Raw genomic sequence first — 27,571 nt, 5'->3', positions numbered from 1 at the left:
CACTTAGATGAATTCCAGTTGCTCCAGTTCATATACAGTGATCTAATAGTGCACTGTTGCGCCTTGTGCATGCAGAATGACAACAATACATAATTTTGAAAACAAAATGGTGCGCTTGCTTTCAGAACAGAAAATGTAGCCTTTGCAAAATATCATGAAATGGGATTTTCAATAGCTTTTCAAATTTTAAGGCCTACATATGATAGACAGACAGACCACATTAAACTAATAGTATCCTTAAAACAAGGCTTTTTGATGCAGTAGTCATTTAGGCGCTAAGTATTGTAGACAGATATTATTATTACCTAATCCATGTGCTGTGCTAAACTTGAAATAGTTGTTACTATATGTTTATTTATCCTTTAAATTGAAGACAGGAGTAATACAAGGCTGTCCCTACACAATAAAATCTGAAAGCAGTTCTTTGGCACAAAGACTTGAACATTAACAACTAAGAATACAGACAAGCTCCAGATATTTACCAATGAATGATGTTTATAATGATCTAGAAGGGTAGGATAAGAAAGTAAAATTCTTTGAAAAAAAAAAAATAATAATAAAAAAAAAGCTGGATTTTCTGGTTGGTATTTGTGTGATCAATAATACGATTGCTTTCTTCCACTAGTTGGGCATTTAGCTCCTCAAGAGCAGCAAGTTCCTGGCATTGAAACATAAAACTGATCAATGCAATACCAATTTTATAGAATGACATCAGTTCAATTTATATATTATAAGATAAGATAATTTTATTGATCCAATCAAATAGAAATTCAGTTTGACTACAATTGACAACATCAGCATAACTACTGTACAATAACAGTATAGATGAAGAATTTGAACAACATTCACACACGAAACACATACACATTCCCAACCAGCACTTTATGAATTTGAACTTCTAAGTACTTCTCAATGACGACAGCTGATCTTGTAACACTCTGACCGAAAGTGGAATAAAGGAGTTTTTAAATCTTTCTGTTTTAGTCCTAATGGAAAGGAGACGACCACTTCGTTCAGATTTTATGTAACAGTGGTTTAATGGGTGCAGGTTGTCCTTAAGAAGCGAGAGTGTTTTGGAAAGGCATCTTTCATTAAAAAACTCTTCAAGAGATGGTAGCTTTATTTGAGTGATGTGCGATGCTTTTTTAATTAGTCTATTTAGTCTAAGTCTTTGTGCCAGTGACGTGTTACCATACCAGCAGGTGATGGCAATGTTAATTAGACTGCTGATGGTTACTGTATAAAAAAGTGAAATAATGGTTTTGTCGATGTTAAATTTTATCTTTCAAAGGTAGAAGAGTCGCTGGTGAATTTTTGTGTAGAGGTTTTGACAGTGTTCACTCCATTTCAGTTTGTTGTTGTTAGTTGTTCCTAGATATTTATATTCTTGTATTTGTTCTATGGTTTGATTGTTCATCTGAATTTCTGCAATATGGCCTTAATTTTTCCTAAAGTCAATAATTATTTCTTTAGTTTTCTGAACATTTAAAATTAAAAAGTTGTCTATACACCATTGGTAAAAGGTGTCAATTATTGAATTGTACAGATTTTCATCACCTGAAATAAGGCCAATGATTGCTTTGTCGTCAGCAAATTTTATGATGGGAGTGTCAGCTGATAGGCTCTGAATGTCATTTGTGTATATGGTATACAATACTGGTGACAGGATGCAGCGCTCCAGTGCTAAGCTCTCTTGTGCCTTACACATGCCATTCACATTTACATATTGTGGGCATTTGATAAGAAAGTTTAGAATCCAAGCTTGTATGTTTTTGCTAACGTTCAATTTAGATAGATTTTGTATCATGCGATGTGGTTGGATGGTGTTGAATGCAGATGAAAAATCTAAGAATAATACTCTGGCATAGTGTCTCTGAGTATCAAGATGATGGTATAGACCAGTGATGCTCAAACTACGGCTCGCGGGCCAGATCCGATAGGACGTGGTTTGGACCGGCCCGCCAAATCATCTACACAAAATGTAGGGAAAAAAAAGGTTGAAAAATGAATTTTTTTCTGTTAGGACTCTAGCTTTTTCTTCGATGGACTTCATTCTATTTTCTTGTACTATTCATGTTGATTTGTTTTCTATAAGAACACTAGTTTTTTTTTTCGGCTACAAGAATTGACAGTTGTTTTAGAGTCTTGGACAATACCGCAGCTGTATAGAGCTAGCCGTGTTCTTGACATCTCATGTGTGTAACACTGCCCATCTTTTCTGCATCATTTTGGTTCGTGTACTTTTGAAAGCAACATGATTGGTGCCGTATCGTATAACATTTGCACGTTAATGAAATGGGAGAGCTGAAGAAACGAAAATTGGATGTTGAAACTTTCAGGTTAAGTTGACAGATCTTTTTTTTTGTTGGTGGAACATAATAAGCCAACATGTTTGATCTGTAAAATGTGTTTTAAGGAACATAGCATAAACGGCACTCTAAAACAAACCATTACAAAAATATGGTGGCATTGTTGGCTTGATTCACCAAGAAAATATCGCAAAGTTACGTCTAGAGTTGAGTGATTGATGAAAATATTTACCAAGAAGTCAAGAAATGAGTATACTGTAATGGAGGCTACAAAGTTGCTCACATTAACAAGAGAAATGAAGCATAAAAAGGTGCTTGCTAGCAGTGATGGAATAAAATCAGCCTGAAAAAAAAATGAAGCTGTCAGCCTTTCTGGCATGACAATAGCAAAACGAGTCGATTAGACGGTGTTGGTGAAAATCTCTTCAAAACTAAATAACAGAGCAGCAGATTTTGAAATAATTACTATTGCCGCTGAGGAGTGACACCAACTGGAACTGATTGACTTACAAATCCAGATTTCCAGCTTGAGAAATTTCGAACAATAAGGACAATAGATTTCTACGCCGTGTTGTCTACATAAGCCTTGCACATTTCCGAACAAAAATTGATGGTATGATCACAATGTTTACAAGTACTTATTTTAGTAGAAAACTTTTTCAGGTATAAGACAACTGAAACCCTTGTTACGTAACTTAATTATGGTGTAAGTAGGCCCATTGGAGCCACAAATTTGTAATATAACTATTTAAAATGGTTTATTCTATATTTCATTTTTTGGTATTTTTTTGTTAATGTGGCCCGCGACACGAGTGTTAGAAATTAAAATGGCCCACAGGCCGTATAAGGTTGGGCATCACTGGTATAGACAATTCAGCATGAATAGTATTGCATCTTCTATACTTCTTGACGGTTTGTTATCGAACTGGTGCGGTCAAGACCTGTTTCGACTTCTTTCAGTAGATGTTTTAAAATCATTTTCTAAAGGCACTTCATTTGAATTGATGTAAGTGCTACTGGACGTAGGTCGATGTTGGAAACAATGATCTTCTTTTTAGGTACTGGAATTATTTCAGATGTCTTCCAAATGGAAGACATTTTGTGCATTTGCCAGGACTTGTTGAATCTAGCACAAAAGCCAGTTATTCCGCACATAGCTTTACAAGTTTGCCACTTACTTTGTCGGGTCCCGAGGCTTTGGCGGTGTTTACTTGTTTAAATATCTTTAGTCACTTCTTGTTTATTGAACAGTTCTTGAGACTGGTTTTTTATTACTGTTTTCAAATGATGCCAATAAATCATGGTGGTCTTTCTCAAGCAGTTAAATCGGCAGTAGAAATCATTTAATTCATTGACAAATTTGTTATGGTCAGCGACGCACATTGGTTTGCGCTTGAGTACGTAGCCAGTAATTTGTTTCAAGCCACTCCAACAAGCTTTAGAGTTATTTTTCTTGAAAGAGCTTTCAATTTTTTCCTTGAATCTCTCTTTTCCTTCAAATAATTTCTTTTTAAGGGCTCTTTTGGCTGAGATGAATTCAGAAGAACTGCTCTTGAACATTCTTTTTTTTTATAGAATCGCTTCCTTTATTTCTTTGGTCATCCAGGGTCAATTATTACTGAATGTTTTAATTTTCTTCTTTGGTACAATCTTGTTTTCACAAAACTGGATATATGAATTAACGGTTGTGGTATGTTCATCTATGTCAGGGCAGTTGTTTACAAACATGTCCCAATCTGTTTGCTCCAGCCAACTTTGTAGCTGTAAAACAGCGTCGTCAGACCATGACTGGATGGACTGTACTACGGGTTTTGTTGTTTTTTAAAACTGGTTTGTACTTGGGTGTAAGATGGATCATTGTGTGGTCCAACCCTCCGAGAAATAACTATCGAGATGTGTAGGCCATTTTTATGTTGATATAACACATGTCCAAGTTTTCATCGAGCCTTGTAGGACAATTAACATATTGACATGTTGTTTTTTTATAACAATAAGCTATAATGTCAGTATTCATAGATTTGATAAAGACAAAAAAATAAAAGTTATTTCTAGTTTACTAAATTCTTACATCTTTGAGTTTTTTTTTCTCTTCTTGAAGACTTTTAATCTTAGAACTCAACTCTGACTTCTCTGTGTAATGATTATCAAGTATTTTTTGAAGCCTGAAAGAAAAGAAAAGTTAACATTCCTAGTGAATCACTAGAGTTATAAAAATCTAGATCCGTCATCAACCTTTTTTTTTTCATTCTTTTATATAATAAGCACATGAAAACATTTTGGGAATTATGTAACAAGGATTCAACTGCCTTGTTTTCATTGATCCTTTACATAATGTTAAGTTATACTTTACAATCAATATAGTAATATAGTATTGTCTCTGAACGATTATGTTGGAGTGTGGTTTTATATGTGGTTACACATACCAGTGATGGGAACAGACTTTACAATAATTTTAGGAAATTTTGGTCCTATTCCCCCCCCCCCCCCCTTTTTTGTAAACTGGCCTGTAGCAGCGACTTAAAATAAGATGTTGCAGAAATTTAAAATATTTTCCTAGCATGTAACTAATGTTCTTATATATAGGTTATATAAGTTACTGCAGAGTTCAGCGACAATGAAAACATTTCCATCTACAGCTGACAATCCCTCAAGGCCAATCTAGAATCAGTCCTCTTCAAAGTGAATTTGTTTCAACCTAAGTTCATCAAAAAATAATGAGAACACTCACTGAGCTTCAATACTTTCTTTCTCCTGGAGTAGATTCTTAAATTTGGCATCCAGCTCTCTGTTTCTCTGCTGCTCCTGTTTCACCTCATGCTCTTTTTCTTTCAATGAACTTTCTAGAGACTTGACCCTGAGATCAAGAAAAAAAATTGAAACTAAATAGAAACTTCTGATGCCTATGCAATAAACTTTGAGTTGACATTTCTGGCAAAGCCTATTACAGTTGAAATATAGGGTTGGGACGTACTGGTTTCATTTTAAACATTGTCAATCAAAAAAATGAATTAGAAATAAAGTGTTTAGTTGAATCATTTAGAAAACTGAAATGAAACTATCCAAAAGTGAATGTTGACTAAAAATTTTTTTCCTTTTTTTTTTAAAGTTAAAAAAAACAACAGCTTCTGAGATCAACACAGATACACAAATAAGACAAATGTCCTCAAGCATAAAAAAGACTATTAATGTTAAGGCATGATCGCAAAAGTCGAGAGAATTTCAACCACTCTGACATAAAGTCACATTTGCGGAGTTACTTTGAAATGTCTTCATGCTGTCACATCTCACGAAACAGTATACATTTTTAAAAGGTCCTTCTAAAAAGATGAAGGATGCCTTTTATTTAAAATATTTTGATTTATTGAAGCAATGGTAAGAATGACATTTTTGTGTGTGTGTGTTAATATTCAAACATGGAGTGATAACTTTTAATGACATTCAAACTTTTAATTTGCTTCTAAAATTTTATTGACTGCCCCATCCCCCTTTGTCAGGACCTTTAAGCCCTTCTCCCTTTCCCCAGTATGAGAAACACTGGAATTTAAATATAGAAATGTGGTGGTTGTACTTTTCTCAGCTCTCCTTCACCTACAAAACTCTCTCTACTGATTGTCCAGATCTTGTCAAAATATTTAACAAAAATCTCATTTTTCTATTGTTGCAGTTTCTTCTAAGACATTTTCATAGGCATTAAAAAGATCATGAGTTGGTCTCACTCTTGACTAAGGTGTATATGTTTATAGTAGGCTAGTGCTAATCTTTTCTACTAAAGCTGACAATAATTGGATCATCTGATAAGCTTTTTAAAAAAAAAATTATTTTAATTTCACTTTTTATGTATTTCAAGCTAAGTCTGTCTGAATAAGTCAATAAATGAAAGCCTACATTTTTTTGATGAGTGTGCTAAGAGGATATAGACTGACTTTACCATTAAAAAAATATTTGCCAAAATGTTTTGCTTTATATATTATGATGTTCATTACATTGTTTTCATAATACATTCACTTAAGTTAATTTTTTTTTTCCTTTTACTGTTTCAGAATGAGAGTAAATATTTAAAAAGCTTTGTTCTTGTTTTTTGCTAATTCTAGGATATTATTTTGTACATAACAATGTCTAACAGTGTCATCCATTGGTATTAGTAGGACATTGCAACTCTTAAGTTTAGTAAGTTATCTTATTTAGACATCCTATTATAATTTATGTCCAAAATGCACATTAGCTTGGGCAATGTAATTTTAAATCTTAAAGTAGACAATGTACAGAACAAAAAGAGGGTAATAAAAAGGCTCTTTAATTAAGATATTGTTCTATTCATATAGAATTGAGAACCCTGTTTTATTTGTCTCACATTTTAAGTAAGAAAAAAACATATTCATATATTTAATAAAAACATGGTAAAAAAATAAGTAAATAAATATATTTTTCAAGACTCACAGATTGTCAGCTGTTATATCCAGTTCCTTTTCTTCACGCATTCTCTTCCTAAAGTTTTCTTTAGTTCTTTTTTGCTCCTCTAGTTCAACCTGTCAAAACAAACAGCAACTACTACTCTCGAATGAACTTAAGAAAAAAAAAGTGTAATTTAGACTTTCTCTCCTAATTAAGAATAACATAGTTGATTCAAGTGAAAGAATACAATGAGCCCTGCATTCTAAAGTTCAAGCATCAGAAAATGGTGACAAAGTTTTTTACAAGCGTGAAGGCAAAGAAAGATGGTTGGGACCTGGTCTTTCAAAATGGAAAAGTTATTTTGTGAGACATGGCGGTGTATTTGTCAGAGTGGCACTAAACGGACTTAATAAAGTGAGCCTGGGTGAGGAAGAGAGTACAGAAGATAATGAGGAGAACACAGAAATGATTCAAGACATCGTCAAGAGTGGTGTAAGTGAAATATTTGATGGAGATTGTGAACTTATTAGAGATAAAAGTGACACAAGGACAGACATTCATTTTGTAGCTTGTTTGAAGCCAAATGAACAAACAGAATACAGAATGGAAGCCTTTTAGAAAAAAAAAAAGTTTTGCGAATACAATGAACAGTTGAAAATCTGGGCAGAGACCAGTAACATTCTGTACAATCATAGCTCAAGTAGGAAGAAAACAATTTTTATTTGTCATGGTACAGGAAATAATGTTAAGTGCCTTAATTCCAAGAATAAGTTAACTAGTCAAGTGGGCTAAAAGTGGAGTGTGTGAGTGAACGACTAGGTAAATAGGTCATTCTTTTAGATGACCTTGAAGAGATGTTTAGGTAAACATGCATGAGTAGTCAGGAATAGGTAGAAGACTAAGAATTATGTAGCAAGAAAGGCCAGGCAACACGAAGCTTCCTAGATGAGTCATTGTTCAGTGGTCATTATTCGACTAGTAGTTTATGTACTTCAGTTATTTGACAATATTGTAAGATAGCCAGCTATTTCATAAAAGTGATTCATGTTAATTTTTTTTATTGTTGGATAGCTTATTTGATTGAATCAAGTTTGAAGAAATTAAACTCAAGAAAGATACATTCTAATCTAAATTTCTTCAGTGTGATTGAATAGAGACAATACTACTCTGCAAAAGAGCTCATGACAGTGAGGACAAATACAATATATGCTTGAATCTTACATGAAATTTTTCTATTGCAGATTCCAATAGATGAATATGGTTTGTGTTGTTATCAACTACTTCTTCAAATAAATTGTCAGCTCTTAAGTGGGTGCACTGCACTTGATAGGTCTCTTACAGCTGGCGGTACCTTTGGTGGGTTGACAGGAGTAGGTTTGTAAAGAAGCTCTTGGAAATGATCGACCAGTCTCTTCTTTTGTCCTCTTCGTCTGTTATCAAGTCACCATTTTTGTCCTTTACTGGCCTCTCTGACATGGCAAATTTTCCAGATATATTTTTGATGACTGGTTACAGTTCTTTGGTACTGTTCTGAAGAGCTGCTTCTTTTGCTAGTGCTTCAATGTAGTTTTGCCTGTCTGTTCTGATGCTATGCTTGATACTCCTATCTATATCAGCATATTCTTTTTTGTGCTTTTCCTTTTGCTGCTCTTGTTTTACTGTTGTTCATGCCTGCTTTCTTCTCTCTTCTTTCCTTGATCTTCTGAAGAGTTTCTGCTGAACTCCACTCCTTGTGGGTGTATGACTTGAGACCCAGTACTTCTTGGCATGTGAAATTTACTGTTTTTTTTTTCAGTTTCTGCCATGTCTGTTCTACTGTCTCCTCTTCTAGGAGCTGGAACTTGTTTGATAAGGTGATCTTTAACTCTTCCTGTTTTGTGCAGTCTTTCAGTGCAATGGTATTATAATGTTGAAATTGGCTGGGCTCACTTGTTCAAGTCTTCTTCAGCTAGCATATTGACCTCCAGCTTTTTGCCTTCATTCCGAACCTGGTGAGTCAGGTACAGTGGCTACTAAGCTTGCCATATTTCCAACAAGCTGGGACAGAGCTGCGTGGCTATTTTACATTGGTCGTGGCCATGAAACCACAACCAAAAAAAAAAAAACAGTTCTTCTTGACCACCCCAGGGCAACCACAATGAGGTGGGGGCTGGAATCACACTAACCAGAAGTGTGTATACATTCCATAATAATATACTAAATATCTCTACCATTCTAAAAAAGTCTATAAAGTATATATTAAACACAGAATACAGCTAGAAACTAATCTAGATTACTACTACTAGACTAAATTAGATAGTCTCCATGATAGAATATAGAGACTCTGACCAAGTTAAGATCTAAATTCAGAGTAGTTCTTATAGTATTGGATCTTCTTATAGTTTTAGATCTTACCTAGATTCTAAAAATCTTTATCAATTTTTAGTATCATCTACTCTGTCACTATGTAAAGTCTAAATCTAGAGTAATCTAGATTTTCCAGATCTAGACATCTAGCGTAATCGTGACGCTAGTCTAGATGACTAGATCTAAATTAATGATAGAATGATTAGATCCTAAAATTTACTAGATTTAGTAATTAGTATAAAATTTAGATTAAATTATAATCTAATATTTGTTGATCTAGAACAGTGATGGCAAATGGGGTTGTTCCAAATTTCTTCTGAGTCACATGGTTATGTTTACATCACATGGTTGTGTTTATACCTCATGCTCTGCTTACTTTTGTTAATTTACAGTGGGAAGCTGAAGCGTTTTAGAACAATAATTGGTGGTTTTAATTAATTAATTAGTGCCAAACTATAATTTGTTTATAATAGGAGAACTTAGATGTTTATCTTTTTTATAGTTTCAACTTAAAACAGATAGTTAAACATTTGACAGATGGTTCGGAAGCGTTGGCCTATATAATAGATTCTATAGTCTGCAGTACTGAGATCTAGATTTCTTGACTTACACATTTACAGTTATCTGCTCAGAGCATCTGGGTAATCAACCCTAGAAAAAAAAAAGTAACACTTTCATCTACCCCCCTCCCTCTCTGCCCTAAAATAAACAGGCTAGAACACTAAAAGTTGGACAGTAGACCATAAATGTGTGTTGTATTGGTCTATTGGTCAGATAGGTCTAGTGATTCTAGTCTAGTTGATTATTTGCTTTAAATGATGAAAAGACTGCCAGGTGTTTTTCCTTGTGTATAATAGGGTTGAGTTGTCTAGCAAACAAATAACACATCTGATAGTCAAGGATAAATCTAGATATACTTTTACACAGTTCATATGTGTTTTATCCAGGACTAGATTTAGGAAGTAGAGCAAAAGGTTAATAGAAGACTTTTTTTGCAGCTCTTGAGTCAGGTCGGCTTTAGTTTCTGAAGTAGTAGATGTTTAGATAATACAACATTCAACAATTCCCTTCATTACGTATTAAACTTCTTGTTTGACATTGTTCATCAGCGTTAACTACCTTAATATTTTTGGCCTTACACCCTGTGTGTTATTTCCTTATTATAGTGTTACCTCTTATTAGACTTATCTATACAAGACAAAGAGAAGAGGTGCCTAGAAATTAAGATGCAGTCCTTAATATTTTTGGCCTTACACCCTGTGTGTTATTTCCTTATTATAGTGTTACCTCTTATTAGACTTATCTATACAAGACAAAGAGAAGAGGTGCCTAGAAATTAAGATGCAGTCCTTAATATTTTTGGCCTTACACCCTGTGTTATTTCCTTATTATAGTGTTACCTCTGATTAGACTTATCTATACAAGACAAAGAGAAGAGGTGCCTAGAAATTAAGATGCAGTCCTTAATATTTTTGGCCTTACACCCTGTGTTATTTCCTTATTATAGTGTTACCTCTGATTAGACTTATCTATACAAGACAAAGAGAAAAGGTGCCTAGAAATTAAGATGCAGTCCTTAATATAAGAATTACATTCTATAATTTAGCACATCTTATGTGTTAGCTACCTTGAGTATTAAAAGAGGGTAAAGCTCTTCGCTCACATGAAAATCAATAGAAAAATTAAGAAAAAGAATTGAATGAAGGCCTACAAGCGAAAGGTCATAGAAAAACCTGTGATAGTAAGTGAATGTGTTTTGAGTGGCTGGTAGTGCAGTGTGTGTGCCTGTGTAAGAAATGACCAGTTGATCTTCATTGTAAATGGTTGAGTGAACAGCAAAGAAAGTGTGTAAGTCAGGACTGTGTGTAAAAGTGGGTCAGACTCATAACAAGATGCTGGAGTAAAGGAGACGAATGGAAGACTAAAAAAATTCAATGTGTTAATTGAGACTCTTGTTGTTATAGCCTATAGGGGTGCACAGGATAGTCGCTCCGGTTTCTGTCGAATATTTGGCCTTTTTTCCCCATTCTGCCATATTTGGCTCCGGTCGAATATCACTGCCAGGTAGTTGGCCGAATAGTAAAAAGTACACCTATTTAATATGCACAAAGTGGACCTCCTTCCATCAATGTCTGTTATAAAATGTACTAATGTTAATATTAAAACATAATAATGTGCTTAAAAATAGAGCCTACATGAATATGTACCAAACATCAAATATTATAAAGACAAGGTGTGTTAATATAAATAGAAATGAAACTGTACATTACATATGTGTTTTACATATAGAGCAACAAATGGTATGCAATTTCATTTTGTCTTGACCTTTGAGGGGGTTAGTTAACATGTTAAGATGTTATATCCCTTGACTACGTCATGCTGTGCGGGTATATCTCCAGATGTAGAAATGAACAACTCCCACCCCTCTCTTTATTTGTTTAGTCCATCACATTGAGTCTATTGATAGACAGGTGACAACAATTCAAATATGATGGATGTAGGTTTAATGCCAGCATATTGACACTCTCTAGAGGTCACACCTTACGAGAGAGTTTGTTTACTTGGTAGTAAATCATTAGTAGGGGGGGTGGACTTCAAGCCACACCTCTATACGGGTAACCAGGTATATTTTCAGGGGTAGAGATGAAAAACTCCCACTCCCTTTTATTTTAGTCCATCACATTGAGTTCAATGATTGACAGGTGACCACAGGTGACCACAAGTCAGATACGATGGAAAGGGGCACATGGGGGAACTGAGCTTGTTTACTTGGTAGTAAATCTTAATTAGGGAGCCACACCTCTACACGAGTAACTGGACAATAAATTTGCTTATTCGTAGAAAAATCTCAATCATGTGACTGTACTAGTGGCCACACCTCTTCCTGTGTGCCTAGTTACTTGGATATAAATCTCAGTTAGCTGGAATAACTAAATGAGTGACCTTTTGCTACACAGAACAAACTCAAAGCATAGCCCAGTTATCCAGTAACTAATTATTTTGTAGAAAAAGTACAAGTCTCAGATTTGTGTATATTGGCGTAAAAGACACGACCAGGCCTATTTTATTTCACTAAATTTACTGATAGAGATTGACCATTTTTAAGCCAGAATGGAAAAACACAATGTGCTAAGGAAGCATACTACACTGTAAATAAATATTACGGTTGATCTAATTTTCCTAACACCTATAGGCTTATTACCATGCCATTTAATAAAATAAAACAAAGATGTGCATGTGAAGAAAGTTCATTTCATTGTTTAATTCTATTGACTTATTTTATAATGGAAAAGCTTACAGTAAATTTTAAAATCACATAAAAGAAATAGATCTATGGCACGCAATTATATCTAGCAAAGAAATAACAAACATATACTGGAGTGTTAAGAAACACTTAACCCCTGTAATTAGTGTGCGAGTATACTAAGTCTACATGCTTGATTGACCAGGCCAATCCTTTTGCCTGACGACCACTCAACACTGTTGCATATGCCCAAGGTAAAAAAACGTGTGATGGTCAACACCATCAACAATACAAACTACACTAGGACTATATGTGTAAGCCCACTACATCTATCTGACCAGGTTGTTACAATCAGTCAAACATACAGTCTATTTATGGGTTTTTTTGGTAGGGAGGGTCAGGAAGAGTTTTTTTTTCTTCTATATTTGGTTTTCCTAATGCTCTTAGACCTATACAACTGTAGATCTAAACAGATCTCAATAATAGGCCTAAAGACTACAATTAAAACTATGTTTCGGCACCATCTAAGGTTCAAGCTATAAATAGGTATTATTGATGCTCCCGCTGTTAACCTAATATCATTTACATCAAATGGATTAATCTAAAACAATAAATATTGATCTACAACGCTTCAGATTCCAACTAACGCTTCAGATTCCAACTATTAACTAACAGCTATTATCAGTATAAATCCCTTGAAACCAGAACCAGAAGCGGTCTTTGGACTTTAAATTTAAAGTCTGATGATCAGCTGTTGGTCTGAAATTCATGAATACATACATCTACCCACTATACAAGCCAGATTTTACTTTTGAGAAATTTACTTTAGTAACTAGTTACATATTTTACATTGTCCCTCCCACACACACACTCTACAGTTGGTCGCACATACACAGACACTCATGCTACACAGATTAGTTAATTAGGCAGGGTTGGGTTAGGGCCCTAACCCTAACCAGTAACAAGAGTTTAAAACAATAAGGTATATACAAGGAAAAAAAATAATATAGGTATGTTATTTAACATTTTTGCAAAATTTTCATCAACACAAGGTATTTACAAGACATGTAGGTATCCAGATTTGGCCGAATATCATATTTTACTATTCGACAATATTCAGCTCCGGCCAAATATAAAAAAGTACTATCCGGTGCACCCCTAGAAATAGACCATATGATGTATTCTTAGCAAGCCTTACATCTGATAACAGAATATATTTGTAAATGGAAAAAAAAAAAGGATTACCTCGTTTCCATCGCCTCTGTTTCCTTCATCTATTTCAGCAGTTCCTTTCGTCCAGTATAATTTTTCATCCACTATAGGAAACATAAAGATGTTAAGAGGTGGCTTAGTAAAGCATTCTGGATTAAAATACAACTACATTCTTGATTCTGAAATCAAGAAATATCAATTTTAATATTTAAAAAAAAAAAAGATATGTTGTATGCATAGTTATTTGCTTGTTTAATAATCTAGAAATCTAGAACTTGTCAAAAAAACAACAACAAAAAAAAACAATTAATTAGTTTCAATAATAATACATTCTGAAGTGGATGTTGTCAACTGTGGAGAGCTGATGTGTTCCTCATGTTCGTCCAAGATCCTCTGACTTTTATAGCCTTTTGGGACATGAAAGAAGGAAAAAATTTCAGAATAAAAAAAATAAATTTTGCACTAGTTTATTTTGTCTCTTAATTCAATCTTTAAAAATCTGATCAGCTCAAATCAGACTTAATGTTGGATATTGGTGCCTAAACGGTTTTAATATTATGTATTAATCCCATATTATTTTATTTTCAAGCACATTTCAGTTTGAACATTTGTCCAATGGCTACTTTTTTATACATTCTATAAGTTGCAGATATTACATTTTGGATTTAAAACAAATCACAATTGTGAGTGATCAAACTGTAATGTACCAGGTCATGGAGTCTCACATAATCTCAACAGATAATGCCTTAGGCCTGGCAATACACTTATCAATCTAAAAAATGGTTTTATATCCAACTTTTTTTTTTAAATCAACTTAAATACTACTAAAATCAAACATAAACTTTTCAAGAATGCACATCATTGAAGAGGAAAATGACAATGCTGTAAACATATAAGACAGACTCATGCAAAAGGGAAAGACAAAACAACTTAAATGCACCTTAAACGTAGGTCCATGTCCTGGTATGATAAAGTCAGTCATCTCCAATATGGTATATCTTGATTGCACCTGGAGATGTGGTCGCTCACTTTTTTTAGCCAAAGGGAGGGGGAGAAAAGGTCACCTTCACAATAAAATAAATCCCCTGTGAAACACAAAATTGAAAAAACATTAAACATCAGTTTGAAAATAAACAAGAGGCCCAATGGCTGAACAGTAAAGCCCTTGGCTTCCGAACCAGGGGGCCACAGAAACATATGACCTTTACATCATCTTGCGTTTGATTGCAAGATTGGAAAGGGAACTTTAACCATACTTTTTAAAGCTGGATAGTACAATCCTTCAACATGATTTTCTGTGTCAAGCAAAAGGTTGTACTTTTCTTACACCACCTAACAACAACAAAAAAACAACCAACCAACCCCTGCTAATACTCCAAGATTAGCCTTCTTCACCACCACCGACACATCATTTCCTGTATGACCAGGTGTTGGCCCTATTTCTACATCCTCATCTATGTTGAAGGGCATCCCCTGCAGGAAGAACAAATAAGACCTGCAGTATCAAGAATAAATAAAGAAAAATTTATCCATAATGTGCAGTGACGCAGGGTAGGACTCAGAAAGATATTTGTAAAAAAGTAAACATGAGATATTCAAAATGCGTGGGGCCACGATCGTGGCTTGATGTAAACAGAAATTATAAGGCGTGAGGCCACGATCGTGGCTTCGTTTATATACGGTTGTTTCTTTCGTATTTTCTCGGTAATTAGTTGCAAAACCGTACATATCCGTTTACTTCCTTCACTTCCGACTTTGAATTTGCAAAGGACGCCAAGTTAATTTCTTTCTATACGTTTTTAATCAATCAAAAATGAGTAGTGACAGTGAAGTTGATTTTCCAAATCTGAATAAAGACATCCTAACTGATGAGGAATTTATGGATTCTGATTTAGATGCAGATTTATCTGGTAAGTACAAATTATACGGTTAATTAGGTCTAGGTCTAAATATAGGCAATATCCTTCACGTGTATTGATCTTTTTTTTTTTTTAAACAAATGTTTTTATCCATAGATTATTTTAATTTGGGGTGACCAAAAGTAACTAAAAAGGGCATGGCACCTCAAATTGTTTGTTTACATTATTAGATTAGATCAATATTAGATCTAATAGATCTATCTAGGACAATCTAGGTCCTAAGTCAATCTGTAATATAATAATTTGAGTTTAATTAGTCTAGATCTATATCTTATGATAATTTTTTTTCTTTATTTTCAGAATCAGATGAGGCAGAATCTTTTACACCCTCTGCTGAAGAATGGAGACCTGTTGATGATCATGATTGTGGTCCCAGGCCAGTTTTATTTACAGCCCACCCAGGCCCAAAACATGCACCAGCTCCAGATGCAAAGCCTGTGGACTATGTCAACCTTTTTTTGACAGATGACATTGTCAATTTGGTTGTCAACGAAACCAATAAATACGCCAGGCAGTTCATCGAAGATAACCACGAAAACCTGGAAACCACGCCAAGATCTCGTGTCCACAAGTGGACACCTATCTCAAATGAAGAGTTTAGGGCATTTTTAGGTGTGACAATGAACATGGGATTAAATAAAAAGCCCAACTACAACGCATATTGGGACTCCTGCAATCTGAGCCAAGAAACACCTTGGTTCCCTGTTCACATGAACCGAGATCGCTATCAGATTATTCTAAAATTTCTTCACTTCGCTGACAACACGCAGTTACCAGATAGAAATGATATTGGTTTCAAGCTTTTCAAGGTCCAAGAACTTATAAAGCATTTCAATGCTAAATTCAAATACTTTTACCACCCCACTCAAAATGTCAGCATTGATGAAAGTATGATTGGGTTCAAAGGAAAAACCCCTCATATCTGCCAGTTTATGCCTAACAAGAGGCATGCCAGATTTGGCATTAAGATGTGGTGTTTGTCAGACAGTGCTAATGGCTATCTTTGCCAGTTTGAAATATATGAGGGCAGTCAAGGAAGAAGAATCGGCAATGGCAGGTCATATACACATGAGCTTATTATTAGGCTTATGACTGCAGCCGGTCTGTTAAACAGAGGACACCATTTGGGGATAGACAATTTTTTTACCTCCATTGAATTATTGGAAGAACTTTTCACTGAAAACACTACAGCTACAGGAACTGTTAGATCTAACAGAAAAGGGCTACCAGATGTTTGTGTCAAAACAAAATTGAAAAACAAGGAGCTCATCGCAGCCAGAAAAGGTAATCTGCTTTGCTTGGCTTACCAGGATAAAAGCAGAAAGCCAATCTTGCTGTCTACTGCTAGTAAAGCTGGTCTCATTGATACAGTAAACAACAGGAAACAACCTGTAACAAGACCTGCTGTGATTCATGCCTATAACCAGGCCATGGGTGGTGTTGACTTGGGCGACGAAAAACTTTACATGTATATGGCTGAGCGCCGAAGCTTGAAATGGACAAATAAAGTTTTTTTTCCCTATTTGGAAGAGCTATTCTAAATAGCTATATAATATACCATAGCAACACATCAGACAGACCAAAGCTCTCAAGGTACAATTTCATCGTGTCTGCACTAGAGAGCATGACATCAAACTTTGTACCCTAAAAAGTGATACGTAGAAAACGCACTAGAACAGAGATGGAGGCTGCAAGAATGGGTCCAACACCACTAACCCAGACTGTAGCAGGTCATCCACTTGATGGACATGATCTTAGCAAACTGCCAGTGGGGAAAAAACAACAGTGTGTTGCTGGTCATCCAACTCGTGTCAGAACTGGGTGGGAGTGCACAGGATGCAAAGTTGGACTGTGTCCAGTGTTTTGCTAAATATCACAGACAGTTGTAAATAATCATTCTTTCTACTTTTACAACTCTTGTATATATGTGTGTATATATATTTTTCTTAAAATTTTCTAAATGTGGTGGTTTTTTTCAAGTTTTATTAGTTGTGATTCTCACGGATTAAATTTTTATTGTGCTTTTTTAAAAAATGGTTTGTATTTTTTTTTAAATAATTTTTTATTTTTTTATAAATATATGTTAATTGTCTGGACTTAATTAAATTCCTTATTCAATTAGCTTTTCAAAAATGTATAGGTTCAATAGGCTACTATGCATAGTTTAGCTACTAAAAGAAAAATAAGCAAGTGGGTATCCAATGTTTGTAAACACAAGAATTTTAATCCCACTTTTCAATGCACTCTCTATAAAATAGCTGAGCACTTGAAGGGTTAACTGATGGCTTCTTCAGGCTATTTCAAGATTGAAATGATGTTTTTATTCAAACAAAATGATTTGTATTTTTATTTATTAAGAAATTAATTTGTTCTGATTTTTTATACTAAGTTCTATTTTTTTTTCATAGTAAGAAACTAGCACATAGAAAGGATCTGACATATAAATTCATCATACTCTGTGTTGCCCCCCCGAGGAAAGGATAATGATGACATTCTAGGTAGTTCAGCACGCAAAGATATTTAAAGAAATTAAACATTGTATGCAATTATTAATGACAAATGAAAAGTAGTTGATAAAACAAGCCAATTGCTTTATTTACTAACAAATGAAGGAAATAGGGAAAAATTACTTAGCTATATTTAAACAGTCAGTGTAACAATGAAGTTTTCAATTTCTTATCTTGTTTTACACAAAAATAACTCAAGGATATAAAAAGTAAACATCATCAATACAAATACATAAACATGTTCAAAATGCAAGCCAGTCAACAAACAAAACTTCAACTTCAGCATGTCAAAAACTAAAAATGTCTAAATCAGACTACATCATAATGCCATGGTATAGCAGAAGAGGAATTTAAATGGAATGTGATGAGTTGGATAGTTCGATTCTGTTTGAGAATTGCCTTAAGATTTGAGAACATTTATGAATGTTTGAGTGTTTAAGAATAAATTTGTAGAACAATCACATTTTCTGTCTACATTAAGATGTCTGTCCAATCTTCCCATAGAAAAGTTACATTTAAGACCTGATTAGAATAATCTCTGAGTTTGACAAAGAGCTCTTCAAATGGCCCAGCGACTGATGAACTTTAACTTCACCAGCTATATGGATATAAAGATAGCAAAGGGAAGCTTCGCTAGTTGCATTATTATGTCTACAAAATCTTTATCTATGCAACTACTGCAATCGTTGGGGAGCAATACAAAGAATTTAAACTGTGTCTGCACAAAACACTAAAAACAAACAAAAAATATTAGTCTGTAGATACCTCTTTCAACTCATGCAGTAAGTACTGATCATGTCGACAAATATCATAGCCTACACATTGGACAGCTCTAGAGAAGAGGTTGAGGTTGCCAATCTGTTCTATGTGTCCATTTAAGCAAATAACATAGTGGATGTCTTCAGGTTTCAAACCCTGGTCACTCAAAGCTGCAGAGCATACACAGATTCTAAATAGTAAAAAAAGATCTTAACTCTTATTTTATGTAAGTCAGATCTTATGTATGTGAATTATGTTGGAGAAAGTTATTTTAGGTTGTCAAAATGCAGGCCAGATGACTAGTCGCAAGAAAATGATGTACTGGAATTGTCTCATGAATGGCTTGGCCTCAAAGAGAAGAGTACTTGTCTTAAACTAAAGAGTACTTGGCCTAAAAAGAAAAGGGTACTTGGCCTCAAAGACAAATGCACTTGACCTTAAAGAAAAAAAAGTATGTGGCCTCAAAGGGAAGAGTACAGTATTTAAATGTTTGAAAGTAGTAACAATATGAAGGCAAATATAAATTGTGTCTAAACATCTGTTTTAGTTAAAAAAAACAACATTATTTGTACTGTGACAAGTGTTTTGAAGTTGATTCCTTCTCATGGTGCCCTATTGACTACTGATAAAACCATAAACAATGTATGGTCATGTTACAACATCATTTGTCCTTCATCTGGTGAATTATAAAGGAAGAAAGAATCAAGCAAGGAGTGGACAGAACTGACTCTGTGACTGTCATTCTGAGTGCAGAGAGGGATGCAAGCAACTAGTAGACAGAACTGACTCTGTGACTGTCATTCTGAGTGCAGAGAGGGATGCAAGCAACTAGTAGACAGAACTGACTCTGTGACTGTCATTCTGAGTGCAGAGAAGGATGCAAGCAACTAGTAGACAGAAGAGATGGCTGCCTAGTTATTTTGGTCTGTGTTTGAGAATGTCACCACTATGGTCCAAAGTTAGAACCAGACTGCTTCTATCCCTGCAAGAGGTTTTGGCTAGGACAGTAGTTCTCAAACTGTGGGGAGTGACAATTTGAAAAAATGTGAAATGGGGGGCGGAAGAAAAACAGCGAGTCAATGAACATTTAATACCCATACATAAATTTGGATTCTATACATATTGTAAATATTTATGATAAATAAAATCAGAATATTGTTTTATAATAATATGTCTTCTTTTTCATTACATTCTAAAAGCCTTCATTGTAAAAGCCTACAGCTCTAAAAATTTCTCCAGCCAACTTAAGGCGGCACAAATGAAATTCTTATTGTTTTCAACCAGCATATATTTGAGAAATACTTGGTTTGGAGATGAAAACTGATCTTAAAGGCTAAGCAAGATTTCTAGTGTGACCCACAGTCCCAAGAAGAAATAGGTAGGGTACCTAACTTTAGTTGGGAAAAGTAAAGGCAGTTGGTCATTGTGCTGGCCACATAATCATCTGCACAATAGATTGCAAGGTTCGAAACAGGAACTAGTGAAAGATTAAAGCATGTTAATCATTTTTTCCAATTATGGTCTAATACTTTAAGTGCCTTTCTTTCTGATAAATAGTTCAAATAGACATAAAATATCTGTCTGAATTAGCCAAAATGAAAAACTAAACATCTGTAAAAATGTTAAGAAATGCATGAGTCCAAGTACCAGTATTATATAAGAAAAGATTTTACTGGATGAAAGACAGATTTATAGACAATTAGCAATACAAAGCTATTTAGATGGAAAATATTGGATCGAAGCAATCCTACATGTATTCAGTAGGTGACCAAAGAAGTTCGGATACAAATCTAGTCTGGCCTATATAAAGTTCGGATACAAATCTAGTCTGGCCTATATAAGGTTGGGACACAAATCTTTTCACAAAGATGTGCAGATCATCTAGAGGTAAATATATCCTAAATAAGGGAAAATAAAAAATGAAAAGTAAAATTAAAGTTTACCTTTGAGAAGTAAGTCCCTTTCCGAAGGGTTCCCGGTATTAACAATAATGTTGCGGTGGGGACCTTTTAGTAGTGTGACGGTGCTACATGATCTAACAGTTCCTTCAAAGTAAACGATATATTAATATCATTGTAGATTTAAAAAAAAAAAATATGTATTATACAGCAAATTTCATAATATTAAAGTAGGAGAATAAATTGGTCTAAAATTTTATAAATCAAAGGAATGAATATTTTCTTATTCATTGGTTGTTGTTTTTTTAAATGTTGCTCTAGTATAAAAAAAAAAATATGTTACCACATCTTTTCAAACTGAATCAAATTATGAACTTTATTTATGATGAAGCCTTTTAAAAGTAGATTATAGAATACAATAGCACTAATTATCAATAATAACACCATTTGTATGCAATTATAATGATTTGACATCTAGCTTAATTACAATAGCTTATGTGAAGATTTGGGGGGGGGGGAATAAAAGGGAAAAAGGGGGGTCAAATCAAACCCAGAATAAGTCATTATATCACATATAGATCTTGCAGTTTGATCTAGATCAACTAAGACAGAGAGAGAGAGAGAGAGAGAGAGAGAGTGCATGTAGGTCCCAATAGTATGTCAGAATATGTAAGGATAGATAACTGCCATGGTCCCTAAATTAAAAGTTTTACCATCTATTGGCAAATACAGAATAGGTTTTAAAAAACTAAAAAAAAAACAAACAGAACCTTTAAAGCCAAGGGTCTCAGTAATATTTAAACATTTAAAAAATGTCAATGGGTTAAAAGTTATAAATGATTAATACCATTAAGTCCTTAAGTATTCTTGAATTAAAAAAAAATGATTTCAAGAAAACAAAGAAAGAAAAAGTCTATACCTTGTGAGTCCAGCTGGGTGTTCAGTTTCTCTACCTCAGAGTCATCATTCCTGACAAATTTTTTTTCTTCCTTGCATCATCATCTTTCTTCTATTGTCTCTCTACCTTCTTCTTTTCTCTCAAGACTTTTCTTTGCAGTGCATCTTCATCTTTTTGTCTCATCTTTGTCTACCTTCCTAGATATTTTAATCTTTTCTTGCTCATCTTTTTCTGTAATCTTGCGCTTAAAGGCTTGCCAAAATTCCTCGCTGCTTACAAGAATTGGGAGAGTTGGGGTTAATTTTTTGGGTTTAGCACTACTTTTGTCCTTGCTCTTAAAGGAGGGTATCTTTAAAATGTCCTCAGAGAGGGAAAGTTCACTAAATTTTTCAAATATAATTTTGTCATATGGTTTGGAAAACTCTGTGTTAGGAGATTAGCCAATATTGAAAAAAACTTCCATATGAGGTGGAAGGTAAAGGTGAATCAGGTGATGTTGCTGGTAGAGTTGAGAAACAAGAGCCAGATGGAAGAGGTGGGTTATCATGGGAGGTTGAAGGAAGATGTAGAATATCATTGGAAAAGGAAGCAAAAGGTGAGACATCATGAGTGATGGCAGGACTGTGGGAGGCAGAATCAAGAGTTAAGACATGGTGGGAGGTGGGAGAAATAGGTAGGGCATCATGGAGTGGGAAAGCAAGAGGTGAGACATCACAGGAGGTGGAAGGAAGAGTTTACACAGCCAGTGAGGCAGATGACGATGTTTGTGGTCTGTACAGTAAACTGGGACCCAACTTTCCAGCCTTGATTTAACTGTTTCTGGACTGAAAGGGTATATCCCTGCAGCCATAAAGCCTTGCTTGACTAACTCAATTTTAGCACATTTTTCCCATGTAGGCTTAAAAACCTTAGCAAATGTTTCTAAGGACACACCATCACCAGTTGATGCCACGTGCTATCTTAATGCATCCTTCCAAGCATTCTTAATGGCAGCAAAAAATGCCTGATCAAGGGGCTGCATCAGGTGACTGGCTTGGGGAAGAGGACAATTCAAAATGATTTGGTAATCAAAACAAAGTTGAGATGTTTCTATGAGGGAAGTGTGAGAGGTGTACAGCCCATCAATAATCAGAAGAATGGGTTTGGGGAGATGGCTAGTTAATGGGATGAAGGTATCATGGAGCGAGGAGTAAAAAATGGGTGCCATTGGAAGAAATTTAAATCGGTGCTTCTGGAAAACCTTCTAAAAGATTTTTGTTTGGTATTCTTTTGTAAGGATAAAATTATCTTATAAATAGACTATATTTGATATATATTTATTCAATTCAATTCTATTTAAAATAATCTGGAGTTAAATCTAAAAATTGAATTTAGAATCTGTAGTCTAGAATTAATTGATCTAGGGATGGCTGCCTGGTCGTGCGGTTTGCGCGCTGGACTGTCGTTCACATTTATCGATGGTCGAGGGATCAAACCCTGCCCGCTCCCACCCACCGTCGTCCTGCGGGAGGTTTGGACTAGGAAGTAATTATCTTCAACTCTGAAGGAACATCCGAAACATGTAAAACATTTTACAAGTCTATAATCAAAAAGAATTGTTTAAAAAATAAAAAGCAAAGAAGAGTGAAAAAAATATTATAGGCTAAGACTAGATTAGAAGTAGGAAAAAAAATTATTTAGTAAATAGAAAAATCTCATAGACTATCAAAAGAAAATAGACTAGGTCTGGTCCATAGAAGCATACAAAAAAATATTAATTTTGGCTATTTTTTGGGGTCATTTTTATTCTTGGAGAGTTGTCCGAAATAAATTTTCCATCGCTTTTTAAAATCTGAATCCCAACACACCTTTAAGATTTTAATGACACATCTTTGAAGCACAGTCAATGTAACAAGTGATGCTCTGTCTATAAATGAACGTAATGATCAATTTTGAAAGTGCACAACATTTAACAGGAACCAAAAAAAAACTTTTAATCCGGAAGCTAGCTAAGTTTATCCAGGTGACAGAAATAAAAATGGCTTACCATGCAACTTTAAAAATGATGTATAGTGTCTGGAAAATATTGAAAACGAACGAAAGTGACATAGAATTGATTGAAAATGGACATGCACAGTGCACAAACCCTCACTTTTGCAAATAAATCGCGTCAAAACGAGGTAAAATCAGCACTTCAAGTTGTCCAAATTCATATAATGTCCGGAATAAATAAACTACTCTATCTAAAGTTCAATAAGCACTACTAGATTTAAATATTGTAACATCTGTCTATATTTAGACACAAATAAATACTTTGCACAATGCATCATTGAGAACTCAAAGAGCTTGAGAAGTCATGGCTCCAAATAATGTGTAAAGTAACTAATGACTAATAAATCACAGCCAATACTGTACCACTGACAACATGTAACAATGAATGTACAAATGCTTCAAAGTAGATAACCATACTGATGTACCAAACTCTACTGGCCTCTCCACCTCATCCCAGGCTCGAACTGGATTCAACTGTTCTGTACCACCTTCACACTGGACTCACTGTACTGAACTTGACTTCGTCTCGTACTTGTGAAGTGTCCTAACTTTGAATCCAAACCAAACCTTTTTGACTGTCACCTTCTCTCTTTACATAGGTTCCCTGAAAGCCTTCTCAAAACCGATAGAGCTTCACTTGTCCTTTCTGGATGTCACATAACCCATCCTATGTGACTGGCCTCAGCACTATTTACAACACAAATCTATGCTGAATGGTTGCCAAGCACTCGCCACTGTTATCTGTGTCAGCTGATTACACACACACAATTCCCCTATCTGCATTGCCTCCACAGTTATAACAATATCAAGACTTCAAAATTAGATCTCTAGGCCAAAAGCATGTATACTATATAATATATATCATATATATATCTAAAAAGACACTTCCTGGCATTGACGCCTTGATCTTAATTTTTTTTTTTTTTTTGCTTTAGAGGGAGATACTACTGACACCGTCGAGCTGGTAAACTTGTGATCTGATTACTGAAGCAATAGACAGCATGGCGCTGCCACTTGCGTAACATTCTTTAAAAGGGTCCTTCGATGGGAAGTTTTACCACCTGATTGTGCATATCTAGTCCTGTTTACTAATACTTTGATATATAATTACTAAATTAGATAGACTTATATTAAGTTATTAGTTAATTTATATCATATCTAGATCTATACACAAAAACTTCAAAAAGCACTCACTCGGTGTCAGTCGCTCACTGCACTATCACTAAGTCTAAACCCCTGCTCTAGTCACGCCTAGTGTCACTGGCCTTGGCGTGACTGGGACACTGTCACTGGTCCTAATAACTAGAGTCTAACTAGACTAGTAACTTATTATTTAACTATTATTATATTATAAGTACTAAGACTACTAAGACTAAGTTTTAAGTAGACTCTACTGTAGTCGAGTATTAATTAACTGACTGAGTATACATAAGTATAGATCATTAGAATATTAGATCTTTGATCTAGACTAGATTTCTGATTGATTTAGTCTTTTGACTCTTTTTTTATTTTTAGAATAGTCGATAGATCGATCTAGTATCTACTACTACTACTTACTACTAGGATCTACATTTGGAATCAATGATTCAATCTCGACTACCTTAGACTTAGACGCCTTAGTTACGCCTTAGTAGACTTAGACTAGAGGGAGAGTAGACGCCTTACCTTAGTCTAAGTAGGCCTACCTCCTAGCTAGCTCTAGCTGATTAGTTTTAGTTACCGCTGATTATATTTTGGCTAAGATCTAAATCTAGACTGGGATCTAGTCTAGATCTATCTAGGATTAGAACCTATTATTATTCTTTATTTTTATTCTTAGATCTAGAATCTTAGATGACTGGTTCAGTGGTTGCCGCATCTAGAAACCATACTATGGAGTAGTCTCTAATTAAAAATCATGTAAAAATTGTAACAACGAAAAAATCTTATTTTGTTTAACAGAAGAGCTCATTACTACCCAGACGAAAAACCGTGTCAAATAACCCCCTTTTTTTCTCTCTCTCTGATGTTGATCCGAAACGAATACCCATGTTTCAAATGAAAAAAAAAAAGATTATACGAAACATTTTAAAAGTATTTTTTATTAACTGTACCATAGATTACATATAGTCTATGACAGTACTTATATCTATATGCCTATACTAACTGAACATGCTATATCAGATCAATGACCTCCGCGTTATTTTCTTTGTTATAATAAAAATAAGGCTAGTCTTTGAGTCCGAAGATTATATCTTATCTTTTATAATACAGGAATGCAGTAGTTCCTGTGGCTGCGCAGTCCCAGCTGTGACCTACTTATTTTGCCACATCCAGGGCAAGCATAACCATTGTCCGCAGGTGGTCGATTTAGATTTTCTTTTCGCCGTCTGCATTTGTCCTAGGGAGCAGATTTTCATTTGGTCTCAAATGTGTATCCCGCGGCCTTCGTGAGTGACCTCCAGCTGTCTTCTTCTGAGGCCGCATGCAACCAGGTACTCTCTTCTATGTCAGCCAAAGAAAGTTGACGCCTAAGCTGGTCTTTGACTTGTTTCCGTGGGGCGCTTCTGTTACGTCGATCACCTTTTAGTTCACAAAAAAAAAAAAAAAGACTGCCTTTGGCATACGTTCGTCTCTCATTATTATAGCTTTTATATAGCGCTACTTTCATGCTTATAACATGCTCAGAGCGCGTTTGGTCCAATCTCATTTGTGGACCAGTGGGAGGAGGGGGTATCTAGGAGTTGGTTTTCCATGCTGCCTTTATGCGCTCAGTAAACACAACTCTGCCCGAGTCGGGTGTCGAACCTCGATCCCCCTTCTAGGTAGCCAAGCCAAGCTTCTCGACCACGCTTCCCACGGGATACGTGCCCTACCCAGCGCAACTGTCGCACCAAAAAAAGTCCCTCTATACTGTCCATACCGGCGTTCGCAAGGACATTGCTGTTTGTAGTGCGGTCTTGCCATCGTATATCCATGATGGAGCGCAAGCATCTTTGTTGGAAGCGCTCAAGAAGTCTTAGATGTTTCCTATATAGTGTCCATGTCTCAGATCCATACAGAAGGGTTGAGAGAACCACCAACTGGTAGACACTAATTTTTGTAGGCAGGCGGAGCGATCTGTTCCACCAAACTCTCGCCTGAAGGCGTCCAAAAGCGCTACTGGTCTTGGCGAGACGGTTCTCGACTTCCATTGAAAGTGAGGCGTCATTTGACACTATACTACCTAGATATGTGAAGTGGTCTACCACATTAAGGGGCTGTCCGTTTACGGTGATCCTTGGGGCTGAGTATGTTTTATTGGGCGACTTCTGGAACATGAATTCTGTTTTCCCGAGGTTAGGGTTAGGCGGCAGCGTATGTAAATTCGTTTACCGCGTTCTGGAGGTCATGTTTATTGTGAGTTAGCAGGGCGCAATCATCGGCATAGAGAAGCTCCGTTATGACCATCTCCTTTGTTTTTGTATGGAATAGTAGATGTCGAAGATTGAACACATTGCCGGTAGAACGAAGCCGGATATAGATGCCTTCGTGCAATCGCTGCCTCAATGGACCCATCATTATCGAAGGAATCGCTTGCAAATGTCCCCCAGAAAACTATGAGAGAGGAGCTCGACGACCTACCGACATCTGAGGAAATTGAGACAGCAATATCTAAACTAAAAAAACAACACAAGGCACCTGGCGTCTGATGGACGCTGAAATATTTAAAATGGGTGGTGTCGCCCTAACCGAGAGGCTAACAGACTTGTTCGCTCTATGCTGGGAGAAGTGCGTGGTCCTACCTGAACTTCGAGACTCCGTAATCATATCCCTATTCAAAAAGGGTGACAAGTCTATCTGCTCAAACCTTAAAACTATCGAGGCATTACACTTTTGTGAGTAGCAGGAAAGATCTTTGCTCGAGTGTTGCTCGACCGACTAAGCCACTCTTTAGTGGACTAGGTCTTATCTGAAAGCCAGTGTGACACAGAGGTGCCCTTTCTGATCACTTTCCAATAGAAAATGGCGTAAAGCAGGGCTGTGTACTTGCTCCTACTCTATTTGCTATCTTCTTTCTTAGTTATAATGCATTTA

General features: G+C 35.4%; 2 protein-coding genes and 1 long non-coding RNA gene across 11 annotated transcripts in view; 1 reads left to right on the top strand and 2 right to left on the bottom strand.

Annotated features, from left to right (window-relative positions):
* Positions 1-19,180, bottom strand: part of LOC129926922 (golgin subfamily A member 6-like protein 2) — a 32,623-nt gene extending 13,443 nt beyond the window's left edge. For 4 of the 9 annotated variants that reach the window (XR_008778618.1, XR_008778617.1, XM_056033580.1 and 1 more), the window contains exons 1-6: positions 14,444-15,024; positions 13,833-13,910; positions 13,537-13,682; positions 6,747-6,835; positions 5,038-5,163; positions 4,378-4,471 (exon numbers count right to left, since the gene is read on the bottom strand). Coding sequence is in view for 7 of the 9 variants with exons in the window: in XM_056033580.1 (XP_055889555.1) it covers positions 4,378-4,471; positions 5,038-5,163; positions 6,747-6,835; positions 13,537-13,620 (393 nt within the window). In the remaining 2 variants the exon portion in view is untranslated. Of the gene's footprint in view, positions 1-4,377; positions 4,472-5,037; positions 5,164-6,746; positions 6,836-13,536; positions 13,683-13,832; positions 13,911-14,443; positions 15,118-18,694 lie in introns of those variants that run through there. The other 5 variants (XM_056033577.1, XM_056033578.1, XM_056033576.1 and 2 more) reach the window with 5 other exon arrangements.
* LOC129926920 (piggyBac transposable element-derived protein 4-like) lies at positions 15,184-18,361 on the top strand. The gene is made up of 2 exons (XM_056033567.1): positions 15,184-15,413; positions 15,723-18,361. Exons 1-2 carry the CDS (start codon positions 15,317-15,319, stop codon positions 16,961-16,963), a joined length of 1,338 nt encoding a protein of 445 aa, XP_055889542.1. The 5' UTR covers positions 15,184-15,316; the 3' UTR covers positions 16,964-18,361.
* Positions 19,181-20,631: 1,451 nt separating the features above from the next.
* LOC129926928 (uncharacterized) lies at positions 20,632-25,390 on the bottom strand. Its single transcript, XR_008778632.1, has 4 exons — positions 25,201-25,390; positions 23,511-23,539; positions 21,506-21,753; positions 20,632-20,733 (listed from the first exon to the last, which is right to left on the bottom strand). It is a non-coding gene; the product is annotated as an uncharacterized LOC129926928 (long non-coding RNA).
* Between the last annotated feature and the right edge of the window lie 2,181 nt (positions 25,391-27,571).

The sequence above is a fragment of the Biomphalaria glabrata genome, chromosome 6, assembly GCF_947242115.1.
Source record: "Biomphalaria glabrata chromosome 6, xgBioGlab47.1, whole genome shotgun sequence".
In the NCBI taxonomy this organism is placed as follows: Eukaryota; Metazoa; Mollusca; class Gastropoda; family Planorbidae; genus Biomphalaria; species Biomphalaria glabrata.
The sequence above is the reverse complement of the archived record's forward strand: the minus strand, read 5'-3'. Positions and strand labels throughout refer to the sequence as shown.